The 19,398-nt window shown below is 71.0% G+C and overlaps 1 protein-coding gene across 2 annotated transcripts; it reads left to right on the top strand.

The window, feature by feature from the left end:
• Positions 1-1,473: 1,473 nt before the first annotated feature.
• Positions 1,474-18,733, top strand: EFNA3 (ephrin A3). Of its 2 annotated transcripts, XM_075907230.1 has the most exons (5): positions 1,479-1,737; positions 15,876-16,165; positions 16,615-16,680; positions 16,789-16,866; positions 17,796-18,732. In XM_075907230.1, exons 1-5 carry the CDS (start codon positions 1,622-1,624, stop codon positions 17,915-17,917), a joined length of 672 nt encoding a protein of 223 aa, XP_075763345.1. In that variant the 5' UTR covers positions 1,479-1,621; the 3' UTR covers positions 17,918-18,732. The 2 variants fall into 2 exon arrangements, with proteins under 2 accessions (XP_075763347.1, XP_075763345.1); XM_075907232.1 differs by lacking the exon at positions 16,789-16,866 and having other exon boundaries at positions 1,474-1,737; positions 17,796-18,733.
• Positions 18,734-19,398: the final 665 nt, after the last annotated feature.

Here is a 19,398-nt window from a genome sequence, read left to right as displayed (position 1 = left end):
GCCCAGGGGTGTGACTCCCAGCGTCTGGAGCCAGGGGTGGCTGTGGCTCTGCGCAGCCGGCCATGGCACCGGCAAGCGGGGACGTCTCTCCCGGGGCAGCGCCACTGACGGGGCCGCGCACTGCGGGAAACTGAGGCAGGGCGGCGGAGCTGGGAACTGGGTTCAAGAGGCCCGGCGGGGGCACGTGGGGGGAAGAGCATCGCAGCTCAACTGTGCCTGGAGCTGCTGCTGAATGAGGAGTTGAACCGGCGGCGGCCACCCCAGTCCCTTGCTTGCCTGCGGCCGCATTGGACAAGGGTGGGCGGTGCAGCGTCTGCTCAGCTGGGGTTACGGAACGGCCCCCTTTGCAGTGTCAGGCTGGGGAGCGCAGGACAGTCCCCCCCCAGGAACAGGCCCAGTGCACTTTGGGGGGCTGGGAAGCCACATTGGCCTCCTCAGCTGCCAGCCCCTCTGTGGCTCCCCCCGCCCCGGGCTTGTACCTTGGCGGTGCCAACCCAGCGCTGGCTCGGGGCCAGGCCGCCCGCGGGGCCGTAACTGGCTGGGACGGGGGCGAAGTTTCTTTTTGACTTTCAGGGACTGGTTTTCCGGCCTGGCTTGTGGGGACCGAGCTGCCCACGGCCACAGGGTTCCAGCAGCAGCAGCAAAGGCCTTTGCGCCTAGATTTTAATTTTTGAAGCTGGGATTTGCTGTGCCAGGGCCTTGCTGTTTGACCTTGTGCCAGGGACTGGGCACGGGATTCTGGGCAGTTCCCCCTCCGAACCACCCTCCTCCTGCCCTGCAGGCTGTCAGTGTCTGGGGAGATGGGGAGCTCTGGGGGGCAGGGGCTGGCTCCCTGCATGGGCTGTGCCCAGCACAGGGAGCCTGGGAGCAGCAGCAGGACAGATGATTAAGAATCAAGTGTCACAAACGAAGCGGCTGTGGAACCAGGCACAAACCCGGCCGGGGATGCCTGAATACAAATGTCTCTCTCTGGTCCCAGAGGGGAGAGCGCCAGTCGGAGACGCAGCGGGAGGTGGAGAAAGCCGTAAATAATAACAGCAACCCAGAGCGTCCCTGTGACACGCCGCCAGCCAGCAACCCCGCTGTTTTACCGACGGGGAAACTGAGGCAGGGGACGTGGGCATGATTCGCATGAAGCAGGGTATGGGGAGGGGGGCTGGTTTCCAGGCCTGTGCCCAGGCCACCAGCTGCTCTCGGGGTCTCCGGGCTGTGTGGCTTCCATGTCTCCGGGGCGATGGCTGGTGCGGCGCCCAGCGCCCATCCCCACGGACCCAGCCTTGACTGGCAGTGCCAGGGGCTGGGAGCAGCCCGGGTGCCTTGGCCGCATGCCCGGCACCTGGCCCCCAGGTGTTTGCCCCGGGGGCAGAGCCGGGTTCCCAGGGGCCCACGGGCGGAGCGGGAGGGGGCCACCTGGCTAAGGCAGCACCGACACCGGCCCCTGCTGCGGGCGCAGGGCGGAGCACGCGGGCCCCCCGGCGAGGGGCGGGCGCGCGCCGGGCTGGGAGCGCGCCGCGGGAGCGCGCCGGGGCGGAGCTTGGCGCTGGGCTCGGGAGCTGGCGGCTCCGGCTCGGTTCGGTGCATCGGGGCGCGCCGGGCTGCGCGGAGGACGCTGCGGGGCAGGATGGCTGCTCGGCCGGCCGCGCTCCTGCCGCTGCTCCAGCTGCTGCTGCTCAGCCAGGGCCCGGCGGGCAGCGGCTGCAACCGGCACGCGGTGCACTGGAACAGCTCCAACCCGCAGTGAGCGCCGGGGGGCCGGGAGCCGGGGGGGGGGGCGGGTGGCATCGGGGAGCCGGGGGGGGGGGCGCGGCTCGCGGGGGGCGGGTGGCATCGGGGAGCCGGGGCTGCGCGTGCCGGGGTCTCCAGGCCCCCCCGTGGAGCTGGCGGGGGGGGGGGGGTCAGAGATCCGGGGGGGCTCGGGCGGCCTCCTCGCCTCCCGTGGCTGTTCGCGCCGGACCCCCACTTCCATGAAGGGGCCGGGGGCAGGTCAGGACGGGGGGCGCGTCCCCTCCCCGCCGGAGGCTTTGCGCGGAGGGGCGGCCGCCGTGCAGCGCCCGGGCACGGTCCTGGCTGTGCGCAGCATCCCCCCCCGGACGGGTACGGCGCCCCCCCAGGATACAGTCCACCCCCTGGCATGGCGCCCCCCCCGCCGCCTGGCCGCCGCGCTCTGCCCATTGGCAGGGCTGGTCTGGGGCGCCCCCCGCAGGCCGAGCCGCTGCGTGTTCTGCTGGTCGGGGGGGCTGCGGGGAAGGTGTCTGGGAGCCGGTGTCAGAGCCCCGAGCATCCATCCACAGAGGTGTCGCCTGGGCGCTGTCTGGCCTGGGGGCAGCACCCACTAGCCGCTCCCCTGGGGCGCTGCCCTTGCCGCCCCCTGGCTCCCACGGCGCTGGACCTGGACCGGGGGAGCCCGGAGCCCGCTGCCCCCGAGCCCCAGGCAGCGGGCATGGCCCCTGTCTGAACATGCCCCAGGAAGCTGGGCTGGGTGAGTCAAAGCCACATGCACAGCCAGCGCCAGCCCACGCCAGCCTGGGGGGATCCAGTGCACCCGTGTGTCCATCCGTCTGCCCCCCCGCCCCGTGCGCACAGACGGCGTCTCACTCCCTGTCTGTCTGGGGCAGGCGCTGGGGGCGACACCCACTGGCTGCAGGCGGCTTGGGAGGTTGGCGGCAGGAGCTGGGGTGTCCAAGGGGCAGGCGCCGGAGGGGTCCTGGCCCTGATGGGGCTGGTGATGGGGCTGGCCGCGTGGGCGAGGCCATTGGGGCGACGGCTGGAAACGTACGGCCTCGCGGATGCCAGCCGATGGGGCTGGGCTGGGCTGTGCTGTGCTGAGGTTGCTGCCCTGCCCAGGGCCGCTCCCTTCGGCTCTGGACTCCCGGGGCTCAGCTGCCCCGTTGCCCGGCTGCGGCTCCGTGGGGCTGGGGCCAGGCGGCTGCAGCAGCTGCAGGTGTCACCGTTGGATTTGTGAAGTGCGGCTCTGAGGATGGCTGGCGAGGTCGGCGCCGGTGTGAGCGGAGCTGCAGGAGTCCAGCCGATCTGTGGCCAGGAGCCCATCAACACCCCCCCCTCGCTCCCTTAACACCCCCTCGCTCAGAGCAGGGGGCAGGCTGAGGGGGCAAAGCCAGCGGCCGAGTGGGGGGTGGTGCCCAGTGCTCTTTGCTGGAGGTGCGGGCTGGAGGGGCGATTCAGGGGTGACCCCAAGCCTGGCCAGGCAAAGGCAACCCCAGCCACCCCGGTTCCCTTTCCTGGGGGAATCACGCCCGCACGGGAGAGGGGCCCGGTGCCAGCCGGTTCTGGGGGGCGACCCCCCCGCGTCTGGCCCTCCCCCGCGCTGCGTGTCCCTTTGTCCGAGGCGGGAGCGCCTTCCCTTCCCATTCAGATTGTGTCGCGAGGCGGAAGCGCAGGCCCCATAAATTGCGCGTGTGAGAGACGTGCAGAGCCCAGGCGCAGCACAATGGCGAAGGGGCTGGCTCGCCCCGGCACGGGCGCCTTCCCGCTGGCCCCTCCCTGAGCCAGGCCCCAGCGACCCAGCCCCGGGGCTGCAGCCGGGGCTCCAGGCAGCCGGGGCTGGATTTCCCAGTGTCCGTCCGTCTGTGTCCCTGGGAGTTCCCTTGTCACGCCCTTGTGAGCGGTGGTGACAGGCTCGTGCTGGTGCCTCCTGCGTGCGACGGTGCCCATGGGCTGCGAGCTGCCCGGGCTGGCCGTGCCGGGATGAAATGCCTCCCCGGGGTGGCCGCGCTGCCCCTCCGAGCCCCCGGGGGGGAGGAATCGCACAGTGGGGCGGCCAGCCCCTCCCTTGCAACACCTGCACCCCACAGGGCCCCGCGCGGGGCGCGACAGGAGCCGGCGCCGGGCGGGGGGGCTGCGGCAGCCCCGTTCCTGGGCGGGTGAAGCGCTGATATTTATGGCCAGGCAGTGCGGCAGGGCGGACTCGGTTAGAACCGTGCGGCAAAGCAGCAATGTGAGAGAGAGGCTGGGGGGGAATTCGGCTCCCTGGGCAAATCCTGGCCCCCCCAGCGGGATCGGCTCCTTGGGGGGCTGCAAGCGCCTCCTTCCGGGGGCCTGTGCCGGCTGCAACTGGCGGCATGTTAACCCGCCCACCCGGATTGCTGAGGGGGCCCGCTGGGTCCCGACTCCCTAGATGCAGCACCCCAAGGCGCCTGGCGTGCTTGTGTGTCCCCCTTGGGGGGGTTACGCCCCCTGACCCCCCCAGCTGGTGTCTACCTCCACACGGGCACAAGAGGTTTCTGGCTCCAGCATGCAGTGCCCCGCCCCCTCTCCCTTTCGGGTCCTGCCCGTGCCCGCCCATGCTTGCCCCCTCCTCCGCATGCCCGGCTGGATCCAGGCCCAGGGGTGGCCAAGGCGGGATCAGCGCTCTGCGCTCTGGCCAGGGCTGGGGGGAGCAGGGGGGCTGCTCCTTGGCCTCCCCTCTGCCCCGCTCGAGGCTCCAGCCTCAGAGCCCCAAAGGGAGAGGGGGAGTTGTTGCCCCCAGAGCACCCCAAGGCTGGGGACCCCGTAATGGGGCCTGAGCAGGGGGCTTGGCTTGTCTCCCCAGGCAGAGGCCTGTGGCTGGTGTGGGGCACAGAACAAGCCTGGCTGTGGGGCTGCCCCCTCCCCGTCACACCAGCTTGGTCCTTGTGAGCCGGGGTCCCTGCCCTGCTGCCTGTGCGGGGGGTGAACCCGTCCGGGGGGATGGAGTTGGCTCCCTGGGGGGGACCGGTGCCGCTCTGAGCGGCCAGGCCTGGCTCTGCCTAGGCAGGTGCAGGCTCCGGGGCAGTGGGCAGAGCCAGGAGGGGGCGGGTCCTTCGCTCACCCCGCAGGGGATGGGGTTTCTCTTGGCTACCCGGTTAGTGCAGAAGGGAAGGAGCCGGGTCTGGGAGCCTCCCCGCTGCGGCTCTGCAGCTGAATGTACGAGGAGCCGGGCGTGCGGGCAGCCTGGCTCCTGCGCTTCAATTGCAGAGCCGCAGGGGTGAGCTCCTGGAGCCGGCGCAAGCCAGGACCGAGCCGGGCTGCCGGACCGAGCCGACCAGCCCGTCTGTGGCGAGCCTGGGCCGGCTGCGGGCAAAGGTTGCTTTGTGGCAACCTCCCCTGCCCCCCCCTCCCCCCCGCAGGCCAGGGCATCTCTCCGGGGGGGGAGCAGAAACCCAGTGCTAAGGGGGGCTGAGCCGGGGGGGAGGTTCCCAGGGGCTGGGCTCTGGCACCTGAGGGTGGGTGTGTCTCTTGCTGGAGCTCTAGACGTGTGGGGCTGGAAGGGACCCCCAGAGGCGACAGGGCCATGGAAGCCTGGCGGGGTGTGTGTGTGTGTGTGGGGGGGTCCAAGCCCTCCCGGCTCCGGGACGCGACTCGGGAGCGGGCCCTGTGCCCGACCTGCCTCTCCCTGCCTGCGTGTCGGCACCTCACGGCCCTGAGCGGCCACCCGTTGGCCCCCTGCTCGCTGCACCAGCCCTTCCCGGGCCTGGGCTGTTCTCAGGCCCCGGTTTCTGTGGAGCGTCCCGGGCCGCTGGGCCCGTCTGTCGGCCTCTCCCCCGCCACAGGGCGCCTGGCTCTGGCGCTGGCAGGTGTGTGGGCGGCCGGGGGGTGTGGCGCTGGCGTAGGCCGTGGAATGGGGCAAAGGTGGCTGTCGGGGGCGGGCCTACGGGGTTCTGAGAAGGGGATGGGCCGGGGGGGCAGGGGGTGCAGGCTGGGGGGCTGCCCAGGGTAGAAGTGCATGGCACGTGCTCAGCCGAGGGGCTTCCCCCACCCATGGGCGGGTCTGGGTCAGCCAGCCGCTGCCTGGGTCCCTCGCCCCAGGACAACAACCTCCCGGCAGTCACTGGGGCGCGCCCTGGCCGGCCCCACGCTCGGGGGGCTCTGCCGGCCCTGCTCCGCCCTGCAGTGGGGCCCGGGCGGCAGTCCTGCAGCGGCTGCTGTGCGGGGAGGGGGCCCTCTGGGGGTCCGGGGCCCGGGGCTAGGCTGGTCTCCTCCGCCAGCCTGCTAGACAGGGCTGCAGCCATCCCATGGGCAGGACTGGGGCAGCCTGTCTGCAGCCCCTCCCCCCCAGTATTTTCAGCATTTCACCCCCTGGGGAGCTGTATGGGAGGGGGATTGAGCTCACCCCAAAAAACCGCCTTGGGGGAGGCCCGGTGCACCCTGGGATTGTCCCCATCTTCCTGGGTGGCCAGGTCCCTGGGGCTCCCCCCCCCCCGGCTGTGTGGACCCCTTGGTCTGTCCGTCTCCTGCCCCTGTAGAAGCCCCCCCCATCTGCATGATGCTCCGTGTGCGGGGGGGGGTAGACCTGGGGACTGGGGCTGTGCTGCGGGGACACTGAGGGGGAGGGATGGAGCCCAGTGACCCAGGGGATCCAGGAATCAGGTGACCGGGGCAGGGGAGGGCTCTGGCTTCGGGTGCAGCCCTCTGATGGGGCTGGAGGCAGCTTTTCTCTGGCAGGTGCTGCGCCGATGGCAGCAGGAGCAAGCGGGAGCTCTCCAGGTGGGGCGGGGGCTGGGGCTGCCTTAGCTACCCCTCCGGCAGCCTGGGACGCGCGGGGCGGCAGCAGGGCCCCGGGGCACAGGGCCACCTAAGCAATGGGGCCCGTGGGTCAGAGCAGTGGGTCGGAGCCAGGGCGCTGTCCCCGGCTTGGGAGGCTCGTGGGCCGATGGAGCTCCAGAGCCTCCGGCAGAGCCCCCAGCGGGTTGGGTTTGGCCGCTGGCTCCCACCCACTTTCCAGGCCCCAGGGTCCCTCTAATCTCCTCCATCCCCGGGCGGGCTTTCTGCCCCGTGTGTGGAATACATTTTGTTCTGCGCCCTGAGGCGTGTGGGCGCGTGCACCCCCAGCAGAAACTAAAACCGCAGCGGTGGGCGCCGTGCGCTCAGCCAAGTGGCATTGGGCTCTCCTAGGCGGCTGCCCACGCGCCCGGCTTCCAGGGACACTGCCCCCAAGCCAGCACCAGGGGCTGCTCGCCTGGCCCTGCGCCAGCCGCTCTGTCACCCCAGGGTGCTCCGTGCTGGAGTGAGGGGCGCCGGAGGAAGTGCTTTGCATCGTACCCAGGGTCACGGGCCCCCCGCCAGTGCTCCTGGCCCAGCTCCGTGGGGGGGGGCTGTGGGGGGGGCTGCTGGTTACCAGGGTTGGCCTTTCCGATTGGGGGCACTGTGGGGAGCTGGGTGGGGTGGTGGGGGAGGGGCTCTGGGGCGTGGGCGGTGGGGCTGGAGGGCGCTGGTTGGGGGTACTGGGGCGCTGGCTGTGAGGTGCGCTCCCGCGGGGGAGGAGCTGTGGGGCGCTGGCTAGGGGGCCTGGCTGTGAGGTGCGCTCCCGCGGGGGAGGAGCTGTGGGGCGCTGGCTAGGGGGCCTGGCTGTGAGGTGTGCTCCCGTGGGGGAGGGGCTCTGGGGCGCTGGCTGGGGGTACTGGGGTGCTGGCTGTGAGGTGCGCTCCCACGGGGGAGGGGCGCTGGGGGCACTGGGGTGCTGGCTGTGAGGTGCGGCCCCGCAGGGGAGGGGCGCTGGGGTGCTGGCTGTGAGGTGCGCTCCCGCGGGGGAGGGGCGCTGGGGTGCTGGCTGTGAGGTGCGCTCCCACGGGGGAGGGGCGCTGGGGTGCTGGCTGTGAGGTGCGCTCCCGCGGGGGAGGGGCGCTGGGGTGCTGGCTGTGAGGTGCGCTCCCACGGGGGAGGGGCGCTGGGGCGCTGGCTGGGGGTACTGGGGTGCTGGCTGTGAGGTGCGCTCCCGCGGGGGAGGGGTGCTGGGGCGCTGGCTGTGAGGTGCGCTCCCGCGGGGGTGGGGCGCTGGGGTGCTGGCTGTGAGGTGCGCTCCCGCGGGGGAGGGGTGCTGGGGTGCTGGCTGTGAGGTGCGCTCCCGCGGGGGAGGGGCGCTGGGGCGCTGGGTGTGAGGTGCGCTCCCGCGGGGGAGGGGCTGTGGGGCGCTCGCTGTGGGGTGCTGGCTGTGAGGTGCGCTCCCGCGGGGGTGGGGCGCTGGGGTGCTGGGTGTGAGGTGCGCTCCCGCGGGGGAGGGGCGCTGGGGGCACTGGGGTGCTGGCTGTGAGGTGTGCTCCCGCGGGGGTGGGGCGCTGGGGTGCTGGGTGTGAGGTGCGCTCCCGCGGGGGAGGGGCGCTGGGGGCACTGGGGTGCTGGCTGTGAGGTGCGCTCCCGCGGGGGAGGGGCTGTGGGGCGCTCGCTGTGGGGTGCTGGCTGTGAGGTGCGCTCCCGCGGGGGTGGGGCGCTGGGGTGCTGGCTGTGAGGTGCGCTCCCGCGGGGGTGGGGCGCTGGGGTGCTGGCTGTGAGGTGCGCTCCCGCGGGGGAGGGGCGCTGGGGCGCTGGCTGTGCAGCCCGGGGTGGGAAGGGTGATATTTTCCACTTTCCAGCCTGTAATTATGAGGCCCGGCCTGGCAGGCGCAGCCGATCCCTGGGATCCTCCGCGCGGTGGGTGTGGCTCCGTCCCTGACTCAGGGCAGCTCCGGCGTGGAGCCAGGTTCCCTCCCTCCCCAGCTGGCAGGGACCGGACCGTGCTGGGCCGGGTAGGCAGCTCTGAGCCGCCGTACGCTCATGCCCCTTCCTGCCTCAGCCCGAGTGCTCCCTGCCCGTGGCTGCTCTGCTGCGGCCCGGCCGGCGGGCGGGAGTGGGCGCGCTGGTGCCACGTGGCGCGAGAGGCGGGTGCCCTGGGGTGAAGGTGTTCACCGAAAGTGCCCAGTGTGTCACGGCGTGTGTGCAGGGCCTGGTGCGGGGGCGCTGCTGGTTGGTGGGTGCGGGGCAGGTTACAGGCTAACGACCCCTGGCTTGGGGGCAGCCTCTGCTTGGGGTGGGTGGGGAGGGGCTGGGGTCATGCCTGCGAGGGGCATGCTTGCCCTGGGTGGGCAATACCAGGGAGCACTGGGCATAGGGCAGGCTGTGATGGGCACATGCTGCCAGGGGACGACGCCTATGGGGCAGGTTTTGAGGGGGCACACGGTGCCGGGGGCCTTGGGCCTGGGGCGGGTCGCACACGGTGTCAGGGCTGCAGCTACTTGTTCCTGTCCGGGCTGGTAATTGAGTCGCTGCCTGTGGATTGATCGTTTAATTAAAACCCAATTAAAAAGCTCATTGATCTTGTTAGCGGAGCCGGGAAGGTTTGGGCTTTACCAGAGATTAAAAGGATTGTGGGGCTGCAGAGGCGCGGGGAGCTGGGCCTGGCCACCGCGCGTGTGGGCCGACCTGCTCTCTTCACAACCAGCCTTGCCCTCCGCCGCCGGGGCAGCCTGGGGTGGGGTCGGCAGGAGATGGGGGAGAGCCTGGTGCCCCGGCCTGCGGTGCACGTGGCCGTTGGCAGTGAGATTGTACGGTGCGTATTGGTGCATGGTGCGTGTGATGTGCAGAGCGTGTCCGTGTGCTCACGGGAGAGCCGTGTCTGTGCACGACGCTGCGGTGACAAGGCGTGTTGCACGCGGAGGGTGTCTGGAGCACCATACGTGTGTGGCTTGGCCTGCCCCCGGGGGGGTGGCTGGAGATGGTGTTGGGGGGGCTGCTGGTGCTGGTCTGGGCCTGGTTTCCCAGTGCTGGTTGTGTGGCTGGCTTCATCCGGCCCTTTGCGTCTGGCTGCCCCGTGCCGTGGCCAAAAGGGGAGGTAAATTAGTGGCACTTCTCTGCAGACCACAAGGGCCCGGCTCCCAGAGCAGGACAGAGGGGCTGCCTGGCTGGGGAGGGTCCGAGGGGCCTGAGCTGGGCCGTGCAGCAAGTGGGTGCCCGGGGTCTCCTGGCCTCTCTCCCTGCACCGCTGTGCCACAGCTCCGTGGCTTGGTGCGTAGCCAGCGCAGGGCCTGCCGGGTGCACGGGGCTGGCACTGTGCGGCCCAGCTGCTGGCCGTGCTGCACTGCACCACCCGCTCGGTGGCGTCGTGTTAGCCGGCATGTGGCCGCCAGCTGGGATTTATCGCAGCAGCCGGGGGCAGAGCAGCCGCCAGGTGCCAGGGTCCCGATGGTGCTGGGCAGTGGGTGCCCTGCCCGGGGAGGGTCCACCGGGGGCATCCATCCGCCCAGCTCCGCCCGGCCGGTGCCACTGCCTTGCAGAGCTCTGCTCTAGAAACGCAGTCGTGCAGAAGTGATGCAGCCCATTCCGCTCTGTGCTTAACCCTTCGGGCACCGGAGCGGCCAGAGCCCGCCGGGCCGGGCCGAGTCCCAGAAACTCTTGGCCAAGGGCGCCCGTGGACTGGGGACAGGAGGGCAGCTGCGGTTTGTGCAGCATCTGGGGCTGCCCGCCTTCAGCTGGGGGTCCTGTGCAAGAGGGGGCTGAAAAGGGAGCCTGTGGAGGCTGCCTTCTGGGATTGGGACCCCCTTTGCCCCGGGAGGGCCAGGGCTGCAGCCGAGGCCCAGGGGATGGCCTGGGAGAGTCCCCCATTGGGATCTGTGATTCCAAGGGCGACGTCGGGTCTGGAGGCGGCTGCTGGGTGCGGAGCCCGGCTGGGGCTGATGGGATGGGGCAGCAGCAGCTTCTGCGCATCAGGATCCATCGCTGAATGAGCCTGCTGGTTGGCTCTTTAGCTTGCCGGGCAAGGTGCCGGCGGGGGTGTGGCAAGAGCTCCCAGCAGCAAATTAGTGTGAGCCACTCAGGGGCAGAACAGTGACCTAGAGTACGGGCCGGGAGCCCTGGTTGTGGGGGAGCTCCTGGCTACCCCAGCTCACCCAGCAGGGGGTGCTGTGGGGATCCTAGCAGGGTGCTGGCTGTGGGGGAAATCCCAGCCACTCCCAGCAGGGGGCGCTGTGGGAAAGGAGGCAGGGTGGTGGCTGTGAGGAGAGCTCCCAGCAGGGGGCGCTGTGGGGTCTGGGACAGGGAGCTGGCTGTGGGGGAGATCCAGGCTACCCCAGCTCTCCCAGCAGGGGGCTCTGGCTGTGAGAACGCCCAGCAGGGGGCGCTGTGGAGGAGATCCAGGCTACCCCAGCTCTCCCAGCAGGGGGCTCTGGCTGTGAGAACGCCCAGCAGGGGGCGCTGTGGAGGAGATCCAGGCTACCCCAGCTCTCCCAGCAGGGGGCTATGGCTGTGAGAACTCCCAGCAGGGGGCGCTGTGGGGCCTGGGACAGGGAGCTGGCTGTGGGGGAGATCCTGGCTACCTCAGCTCTCCCAGCAGGGGGCGCTGTGGGGCACAGGGGGGAGGCCCTAGTTCATGCTCTCACTCTTGCTGCCCCATTGAGCCCCAGCAGACTCCCCAGCCCTGCCTGAGCCTTGTCCCTGGGGAGGGGCATGCTGTGGGGGGCCACTTGGGCCCCATCCCCCCACCCCTGGCTGCCCCTCTTGCGACAGCCTCAGCTGCAGGCCCCTGGCCGCTGGGAATAGCCCCTCCCCCCAGTGACCATGGCCTCCCTGCAGGGCTGGGGATGGCTCATTAAGGAGGCTGTTTATCAGGAGCTGGCTCTAATGGGCCCCTGGGGGAGGGGTGCTCTCCTGCGGGCGGGGTCCAGCTCCCCGGCAGGGGACAGGCTGGGCTACTGGTGCTGGCCTGGGGCAGCCCAGGCTGTTCCTGCCCACCGTGTCCGTCCTGGGCTCCGGGGCCACAGCCAAGCTGTGTGGCGTGGGGGACGGGGGCTCTGTGAGCCGGGCGGCATCGGCCCAGGGCTGATCCATGCGGCCCCCAGCCGGTCAGTGGGGCTGGTGCGCTGCTGCCCTGGGGCCCACGCGGAGTTAATTACACGGCTCGCGCAGGGCCTGGGGCTGTTTCTTCATAACGAGCCTGTTTCTCCTTCGGAGCCACATCAAAGGAGAACATGAAAGGGCCCTGGCTCCGCGTGGGGCGTCACCTCGCTGGCGCGGGCGGAGGAATTACCTGGCCACCTCCCGCCGGGCTGGGTGCTTGGCTTTGGATCCTCGTTTGGGTGGGGGATGGCAGGGCTGGCTTCGGACCCGCGCGGGGGCCTGGCCTCGGACCCTCGCTTGGTGGGGGCTGGCGGGGCTGTACGGCCGCACAGGGGCCTGGCCTCGGACCCTCGCTTGGTGGGGGCTGGCGGGGCTGTACGGCCGCACAGGGGCCTGGCCTCGGACCCTCGCTTGGTGGGGGCTGGCGGGGCTGTATGGCCGCACAGGGGCCTGGTTGGGGGTCTTTGGTCTGTGTGGCATTCCCAGGGCCGAACCCTGCCCCGAGTGCTTCACTAGGGCCTGCCCCGCCACAGATGGGATTCATGGGGCGAGATGAAGCCCCGCAGGTCCTGCCCATGACTGCGGCCTGCCTCGTGCCCTCGCCCGGGGGCTGCTGGCCATTGGAGCTGGGGGACAAGGAGGAGCGACTGTGGGGGGCTCCGGTGTGCCCGGAGCTGGCAGGATGCTGCTGGCATGAATCTGGCTGCCACAGGCCACGGTTTGCTCCTGGGTTCTCCGAACATCTCCTGTGCTGGGGGGCTGCTCTCCCCCCTCTGCCCCCTTGCATCTGTCCGGGCCTGGGGCCCCCAGGAGATGCAGGGGCAGGGAGGGGATCCAGGCTGGTGCCTTTCCGTGGATGTCGCGTTCCAGCTCCGGTCTGTTGGCCCGTGGGGCTCCTGGCGAGGCGGCTCCGCAGCAGCGAGCACAGGGCACGCCAGGTTTGGGGGCAGACCGGCCGGGATTCGGGTGTGCCAGCAGCGTGCCCTCGGCACTGCTGCTCAGACACGTCCGTCCAGGGAGCCCAGGGCCGGTGCCCGCCAGAGGGGATGACCAGGAAGGGCATTCCCCCCGTAGCGGTGTGGGGGGGCGTGGGGCAGGGCTGTGCCCAGCCCACCCTGTTCCCATGGCACCGGGAACTCGGCGTATTCTTTTCTGAGCCCAGTAGGGCTTTGCCCTGGCCCCCCCTTCCCCGGCAGAGGCCCGCAGGGTCGCTCCGGTGTGACGGGACCTGCCGCTGGCTCATGTCGCTGGTGACCCTGGTTCTTGTGTCCCGGGGGGGGGGGGGGGTGGAGGGACACGTCCCTGGCCCCCTGCCCCCACTGACGTACAGACCCCGGTCGTGTGCCCCTCGTCGGCTCTGCCAGCCCCGGTTTCGCCTCCTCCCAGGCCCAGGGAGCCTGCTCCACCCCGCCACGGTTTCCAGCTCGGAGGCTCCCTGGTGAGCTGGGCAGCCTGCCTGGGCACAGAGAAGGGCTCCAGCGGGGCTCAGGCGGGGGCTGATGTTCGCTGCCAAGCCCCAGGCCCTGGCACTGCAGCGCGGGGCTGACAAGTGCTGGAGGGAGCAGCCAGGGAAGTCCGAGGGGCACGTGGGAGCCACCTGTGGAGGCGCCGTTGCTTGAGCTGGTAGGGCCTGCGGGCGCGTCCCTGTCGCTGGCCCAGCAGCGGGGGCAGCTCATCCCGTCCCCAGGGGTCGGGGCAGAGGGGCAGGCCTGGGACAAGCGTGGACACTCCAGAGGGCAGGGAGGGGAGTGGCTGGGTGCGTGGGCAGCAGGGCCCCATGTCAGCTGTGCCGGCCGCCAGCTGAGCAGAGGGGAGCTGGCGAATGGGGAGCGCTGGCCCAGCGGGGGAGGCACCCAGCTCCCTGGGCAAAGCAGAGGGGGAGGCTCGCGGGGACCCCTTGCAGCGCAGCCAGGAACGGAGGGGGGCAGCTGGGCAGCACCTTGAACAGCCAGCCTGGCGCCCGGCTCGCACGTGCAGAGCAGGGATCTGTGGGTCTGCGCCGGCCGGCCGCACCCTGGCTCGCTGGCGGGGCGATGGGAGAGCCCAGGAGCAGGGTGGGCTGCTGGTCGGGTCTGTGAACTAGGAGGGGCCGGAGCCGGGTGAGGGGTAAGGGGCGTAGCCAGGGCAGGGCGTGGGGGAGCCGCTGGGAGTGGGGAGAGCCCAGGGCCCGCGCCGGCATCTCTCAGCCTGGCTGGTGAGGTGCCCCCGTGATCCGCCCTCTGGAGCCCCCCTTCCCGGGCAGCGCGGAGGCTGGGTGGGTCTGTGCCCCAGGAGCTGGGCTTCATGGGCTCAGTCCTGTCTGATCTCCTGCCCCTGTTCCAGCTGGGCCGGGCGGTGCCAGGCATGTGCCAGCCCGCAGAGCCGATGGGGGGCGATGCCTGTCCGATGCGGTGCCCAGGCTGTGTCCGCCCCTCGGGCCAGGCCAGCAGGATCGATGGGCGGGGGGAGGCGAGCAGCCGACACCGGTGTCCCCAGCCGGGGCCGTGGTGTAACCGGAGCCAGGCCTGCGGGTCCGTCCGTCAGGCCCCGCTCAGCCCGGTGCTGGGAGCAGGGGCCGTCCCGGCGGGGCGGGTGAGTGGCCGCGGGGGGGATTAGCGCAGGCCGGGCTCCGGGATTAGCGCCCTCCCGGCGTTGCTCCTGAGTGGATCTGAGGGGCTCGCGCTGTAATCGATGCAAATGAGGCTCCCGCCGGGCCACCCTTTACGGGATTACGGCAGTAACGGGATTAGCTGGAAGAGGGTGAAAATCCTTTCTCTGAGCCCTGGCGTGTGGCAGGACCGGGAGCCCCCCTCCCCCTGCTCCGGGCGGCTGCTGCCCTCTGCTCCTCGCCCCTCCCTGGAGTGGGGGCGCAGGGGACGCCCTGCCAGCCCGGCTGGGCCACCCGGCCTGCCTTCTCGGCCTGCTTTGCATGGCGGAGCCGGGGGCCTGTCTGCGCCAGCTCCAGGCCTGTGCGGCCGAGGGAGCCCCGAGCTGGGGCTGCGGCGCTGGCTGGGGGCGCAGGGCGGCCTGGGGGGCCCGTGTCTCAGCGCAGAGCTCAAAGGTGCCATTTCCCCCGGCTGCCCTTGCTCCTTGGGCAGGTTTTCCGGGGTCCCCCGTCTCTGGCAGCCCCGGCAGCGCTGGGGGCTGGGTCCAGGGCAGCGGGCGCTGGGCTCTCCCACGGTGCCCGGTGCTCCTGGCGCCTGTCCCCAGCCTCTCGCGGGGGCCGGGGGCAGCCGCTGGGCAGTTGTTAGGCTGCGTCGCTCAGCGCCGTGCGGGGGGCAGCTGGCCCTGGGAGCCGCAACGTGGCCAGCCAGCCCCTCCCTCGAAGGCTGGGGTGGCCTGGGGCCGTGCTGCAGCCGTCTGGGTGCCCTGACCCAGCCACGGGCTGGACCTCCTGCCCCTAGAGCCCAGCTCCATTCCTGTCCCTGGCACCTGCCCCCCCAGCCCTGCCGGTGCCCCTCACTCCCGCCCCACAGCCCCCTGCCCCCCGCTAGTGCCCCTCACTCCCGCCCCACAGCCCCCTGCCCCCCGCTAGTGCCCCTCACTCCCGCCCCACAGCCCCCTGCCCCCCGCTAGTGCCCCTCACTCCCGCCCCACAGCCCCCTGCCCCCCGCTAGTGCCCCTCACTCCCGCCCCACAGCCCCTGCCTCCCCGCTAGTGCCCCTCCCTCCAGACCCCCAGCCCTGCCGGTGCCCCTTGCTCCCGCCCCCCAGCCCCACTTCTGAGTCAGGGCTCAGTCAGATGGTGGTTTTGCAGCTGATTATGATTCAGTGCCCATGTCTGGAGGGGCAGGCAGGTGGCACCATCCGCCCCTCCCACCGGCCTCCCGTGCTGCTCGTGGGGAGGGCAGAGTCCCTGCTCCATGACTGAGGATCCTCACTGCCCCTAGTGGCCGGCACTGTTCCCTCTCGGGTCTGTCCAGCCCGGTGCGGAACACATTTTGTTCTGCGCACCGAGGCATGTGTGGCTGCGCACCACCAGCGGAAACAAAACCCAGCTGGGGGCCTCTGCCTGGCGGCTGCGCAAACACCCGGCTCACAGGAACAGCCCCCGGGCAGCCCCCCCTTCTCCAGGCCCTGATGCGGAATGGGCTGGAGGGTAAAGCTCCTGGGACTTGTAAAAAGCTGGGAACCAGCCCTGCCCCCCCAATCTGGCTGCTCCCCACGAGCTCTGTCTGCGTGTGGGGCTGGGCACAGGGAAGTGGGTGTGAGCCCCTGCTGCAGGTGTAGGGTGGGGGGGCCAGGGCGGGAGCTGTGGGGGGGCAGGCGGGCGCGAGGGGGTGGGGGTCCAGGCGGGTCCGGCCTGTCCCTGACCCCAGCTCTCCCCTCCCCCCCCAGCCTGCACCGGGAGGGTTACACGGTGCAGGTGAACGTGAACGACTACCTGGACGTGTACTGCCCGCACTACAACGCCTCGGTGCCGGCGCGGCGCACGGAGCAGTACGTGCTCTACATGGTGAGCGCCGAGGGCTACCGCTCCTGCAACACCAGCCAGGGCTTCAAGCGCTGGGAGTGCAACCGGCCCCACGCCCCCCACAGCCCCATCAAGTTCTCGGAGAAGTTCCAGCGGTACAGCGCCTTCTCGCTGGGCTACGAGTTCCACGCCGGCCACGAGTACTACTACATCTGTGAGTGGGGGCTGGCTGGGGGGCGGGCCCGGGGCTGGCTGGGGGGGTGCAGGGCCTGGGGGGGGGAGGCCCAAAGGGAGGGACTAGTGGGGGGGCTGACTGGGGGGCCTAGAAGGGGGAGCTGACCGGGAGGGCACCGGGGGGGGCATGCTACAGGCAGCGCTGGGAACAGCCGGCATTGCACCGAGGAAGGGGGGTCGTCAGGACACGCAGCCGGGAAGCCCCAGCCGCTGGGCAGGTGACCCTTGCTTGGCTCTGCCAGGCTCGAACCCCGATCCCTGTGCCCACTAGGGGAGCCCCCGGCTGGGAGCCGAGCCCTGGGCAGCTGCAGACCAGGGGGTCGGGGGTGGGGCAGGGCCTGGGGGTGGCAGTACATCCCGGCTGCGGCGTGGCCCCCGGCTCTCCGGGGGGTGGCGGGGTGACTCCAGGGCTGCTTTGCTCTCTTGCAGCGAGCCCCACGCACAGCCACCGGCGGGCCTGCCTGAGGATGAAGGTGTTCGTGTGCTGCGCCTCCAGTGAGTACGGCCCGCCCAGGGCCGCCTGGCTGAGTCCAGCTGGGCTGGAGGGGTGCCGGGGGGTGTCCCCTGGGCTGACGGACTCTCTCCCCCTTCCCCTGCCTGCAGCCTCGCACTCGGAGGAGAAGGCGGCGCCCACCCTCCCGCAGCTCACCCTGGGGCCCGAGGTGAAGATCCAAGACTTGGGTGAGTGTAGGGCACCAGCGTGGCAATATGGGGCCTGCCCCCCACACTGGGAGCCGCAAGGGCAAGCTCCAATCCCCCCCCACAGCACCCCCTGCTGGGAGAGGCCAGGGCTAGCTCCACCCCCCCACAGCACCCCCTGCTGGGAGAGGCCAGGGCTAGCTCTGAGCCCCCCCCCCCCCCCACAGCTCCCCCTGCTGGGAGAGGCCAGGGCTAGCTCTGAGCCCCCCCCCACAGCACCCCCTGCTGGGAGAGGCCAGGGCTAGCTCCACCCCCCCACAGCACCCCCTGCTGGGAGAGGCCAGGGCTAGCTCTGAGCCCCCCCCCACAGCACCCCCTGCTGGGAGAGGCCAGGGCTAGCTCCATCCCCCCACAGCACCCCCTGCTGGGAGAGGCCAGGGCTAGTTCTGAGCCGCCCCCCTGCACAGCTCCCCCTGATAGGAGAGGCCAGGGCTAGCTCCATCCCCCCACAGCGCCCCCTGCTGGGAAAGGCCATGACAAGCTCTGACCCCCCCCCCACACACACAGCACCCCCTGCTGGGAAAGGCCATGACAAGCTCTGATCCCCCCCCCCCTCCGCACAGCACCCCCTGCTGGGAAAGGCCATGACAAGCTCTGACCCCCCCCCCTCCGCACAGCACCCCCTGCTGGGAAAGGCCAGGGCTAGCTCTGACTCCCCCCACAGCTTCCCCTGATGGGAAAGGCCAGGACAAGCTCTGACCCCCCCCATAGCGCCCTCTGCTGGGAGAGGCCAGGGCTAGCTCCCCCCCCACAGCGCCCCCTGCTGGGAGAGGCCAGGGCTGGTGTGCCCGACCCCTCCATGCATTTCTGAGCCGCACAAATGCCCATTGGACCCCTGCGCTCCCTGGCAAGGTCCCAGGGGTGGTGAATGTGGCCCCTGGCGGCCCCCCTCAGCCCCTCTCTCTCCACAGATGACTTTAACCCGGAGACCCCCAAGCTGGAGAAGAGCATCAGCGGCACCAGCCCCAAGCGGGAACACTTGCCCCTGGCCGTGGCGGCCGCGCTTTTCCTAATGACGCTCTTGGCCTCCTAGCCCGGCGGCTCCGCACAGCAGCTGCTCCCGCCCGGCACCGGAACAGACCGAGGGGGGGAGCCGGTCCCCCCGCCCTGGCATGGGACCGCGTGGCCCTGCTCTCCGCGGGGCTGCCGCCGGAGAGCCGTTGAGCCCCGCGCCGCAAGGGGGGGGCAGCAGGCCCCAGCGTGGCCGCCGGAGGGATAGAAACTGGCCCGGGAGCTGCTGTGTGGGGACAAGCAGAGCAGGATCTGGCCCCGGCAGGACTCCAGCGACCGGCCACCGAGGGGACTTGGCTCCGCCTTTCCGGGAGCATCCCCTGTGGCGCTGCCCTCCGGCAGCGAGCCCCCCTCGCACCCCATGCCATCGCCACGGGCACCGCATCCTGCTCTCCCGGCACATGCACGGAGCATCGGTGCCCCCAGCCCCTCGGGGCCACCCCATCAGCCTGGCGACTCCGGGTGGCTGGGCCGGGGGTTCTCTGGGGCCGGGCTGCAGATGCTTGGCCAGGGGCGGTGGAGGAGCTGGGGGGCAGGGCAGGGGGCTGTACATACCTATCTAGCGCTCTGGACACCCTGTCCAGAGAGCGGCTGGCGCGGTAGATCTCTCCACGGCCCGTAGGCAGCAGCGCGGCCCGGACCGGCCTGTACATAGTCAGAAAGTGTTGGAATCTCCTCGTCTTCTGTGAAGACCCAACCTATGCAAACGCACAGACACTTTTTGGGGGACAAAAAACGCAACGCGCCCTTTTTTCAAGTGCTTTGGCTGGTGATTTTCATATTCTGCTCTTAGTCTATAAAAAATAAAAGGATTAAAAAAACCCACCCCAGGGCTGTGTGGACGGGGGCCGCGGGCCAGGTGCCCTCGGGCGCAGCCGGCAGGAGACTCGGCCAGGCCTAGACCCACGGCAGGACCCCCGCTGTCCTCTGGGCCCTGCCACCTGCACAGCTCTTGTGAGCGCGCTTTCGCCTGCCCCGCTGCCAGGCCCTTCCCACCGGCGTGGGGCTGAGGCTGGCTCTGCCCCTGGCACCCCAAGGTCCGGCTGTCCTGGAGTGTGCCTGGGCCCGGGAGGGGGCGTTGCTCCCCCTGCCCTCGGGGGCTCTCGCTGGCTGTTCCTGGGAGCAGGTTCCGCCCTGTGCCAACAGCCGCTCAAAGAGCCGCCTGCTTCCTCGGAGCACAAAGGGGCCATTCATGCCCTGCGCTCAGGGCCGGGGGCCTGGCTGGCAGGCGGAGGTGCCTCGCCCGCCTGGTACCTGCTCTGCTCCTTGCCCGGGTGGGGGGGAGGGGCTGGTAGTGTCTCCAGGCCAGGGGGAGGCGGGTGAGGGGCTGGGCTGGCTCCCAGCAGAGACCCCGTTCCAGCCGGAGCCCCAGCCTGCAGATAGCGCAGGGGGCAGGGCTGGTGGGGCTGGCCCCAGGGACTGGTGTTCTAGCACTGTGAGGGGGGGCATAGGGTGGGGTGACATGGGGCAGAGCAGGGGGCGGACCCGTGGGGGGAGAGCTCC

This window comes from Pelodiscus sinensis, chromosome 24 (assembly GCF_049634645.1).
Source record: "Pelodiscus sinensis isolate JC-2024 chromosome 24, ASM4963464v1, whole genome shotgun sequence".
Taxonomy (NCBI): domain Eukaryota; kingdom Metazoa; phylum Chordata; order Testudines; family Trionychidae; genus Pelodiscus; species Pelodiscus sinensis.
The sequence above is the reverse complement of the archived record's forward strand: the minus strand, read 5'-3'. Positions and strand labels throughout refer to the sequence as shown.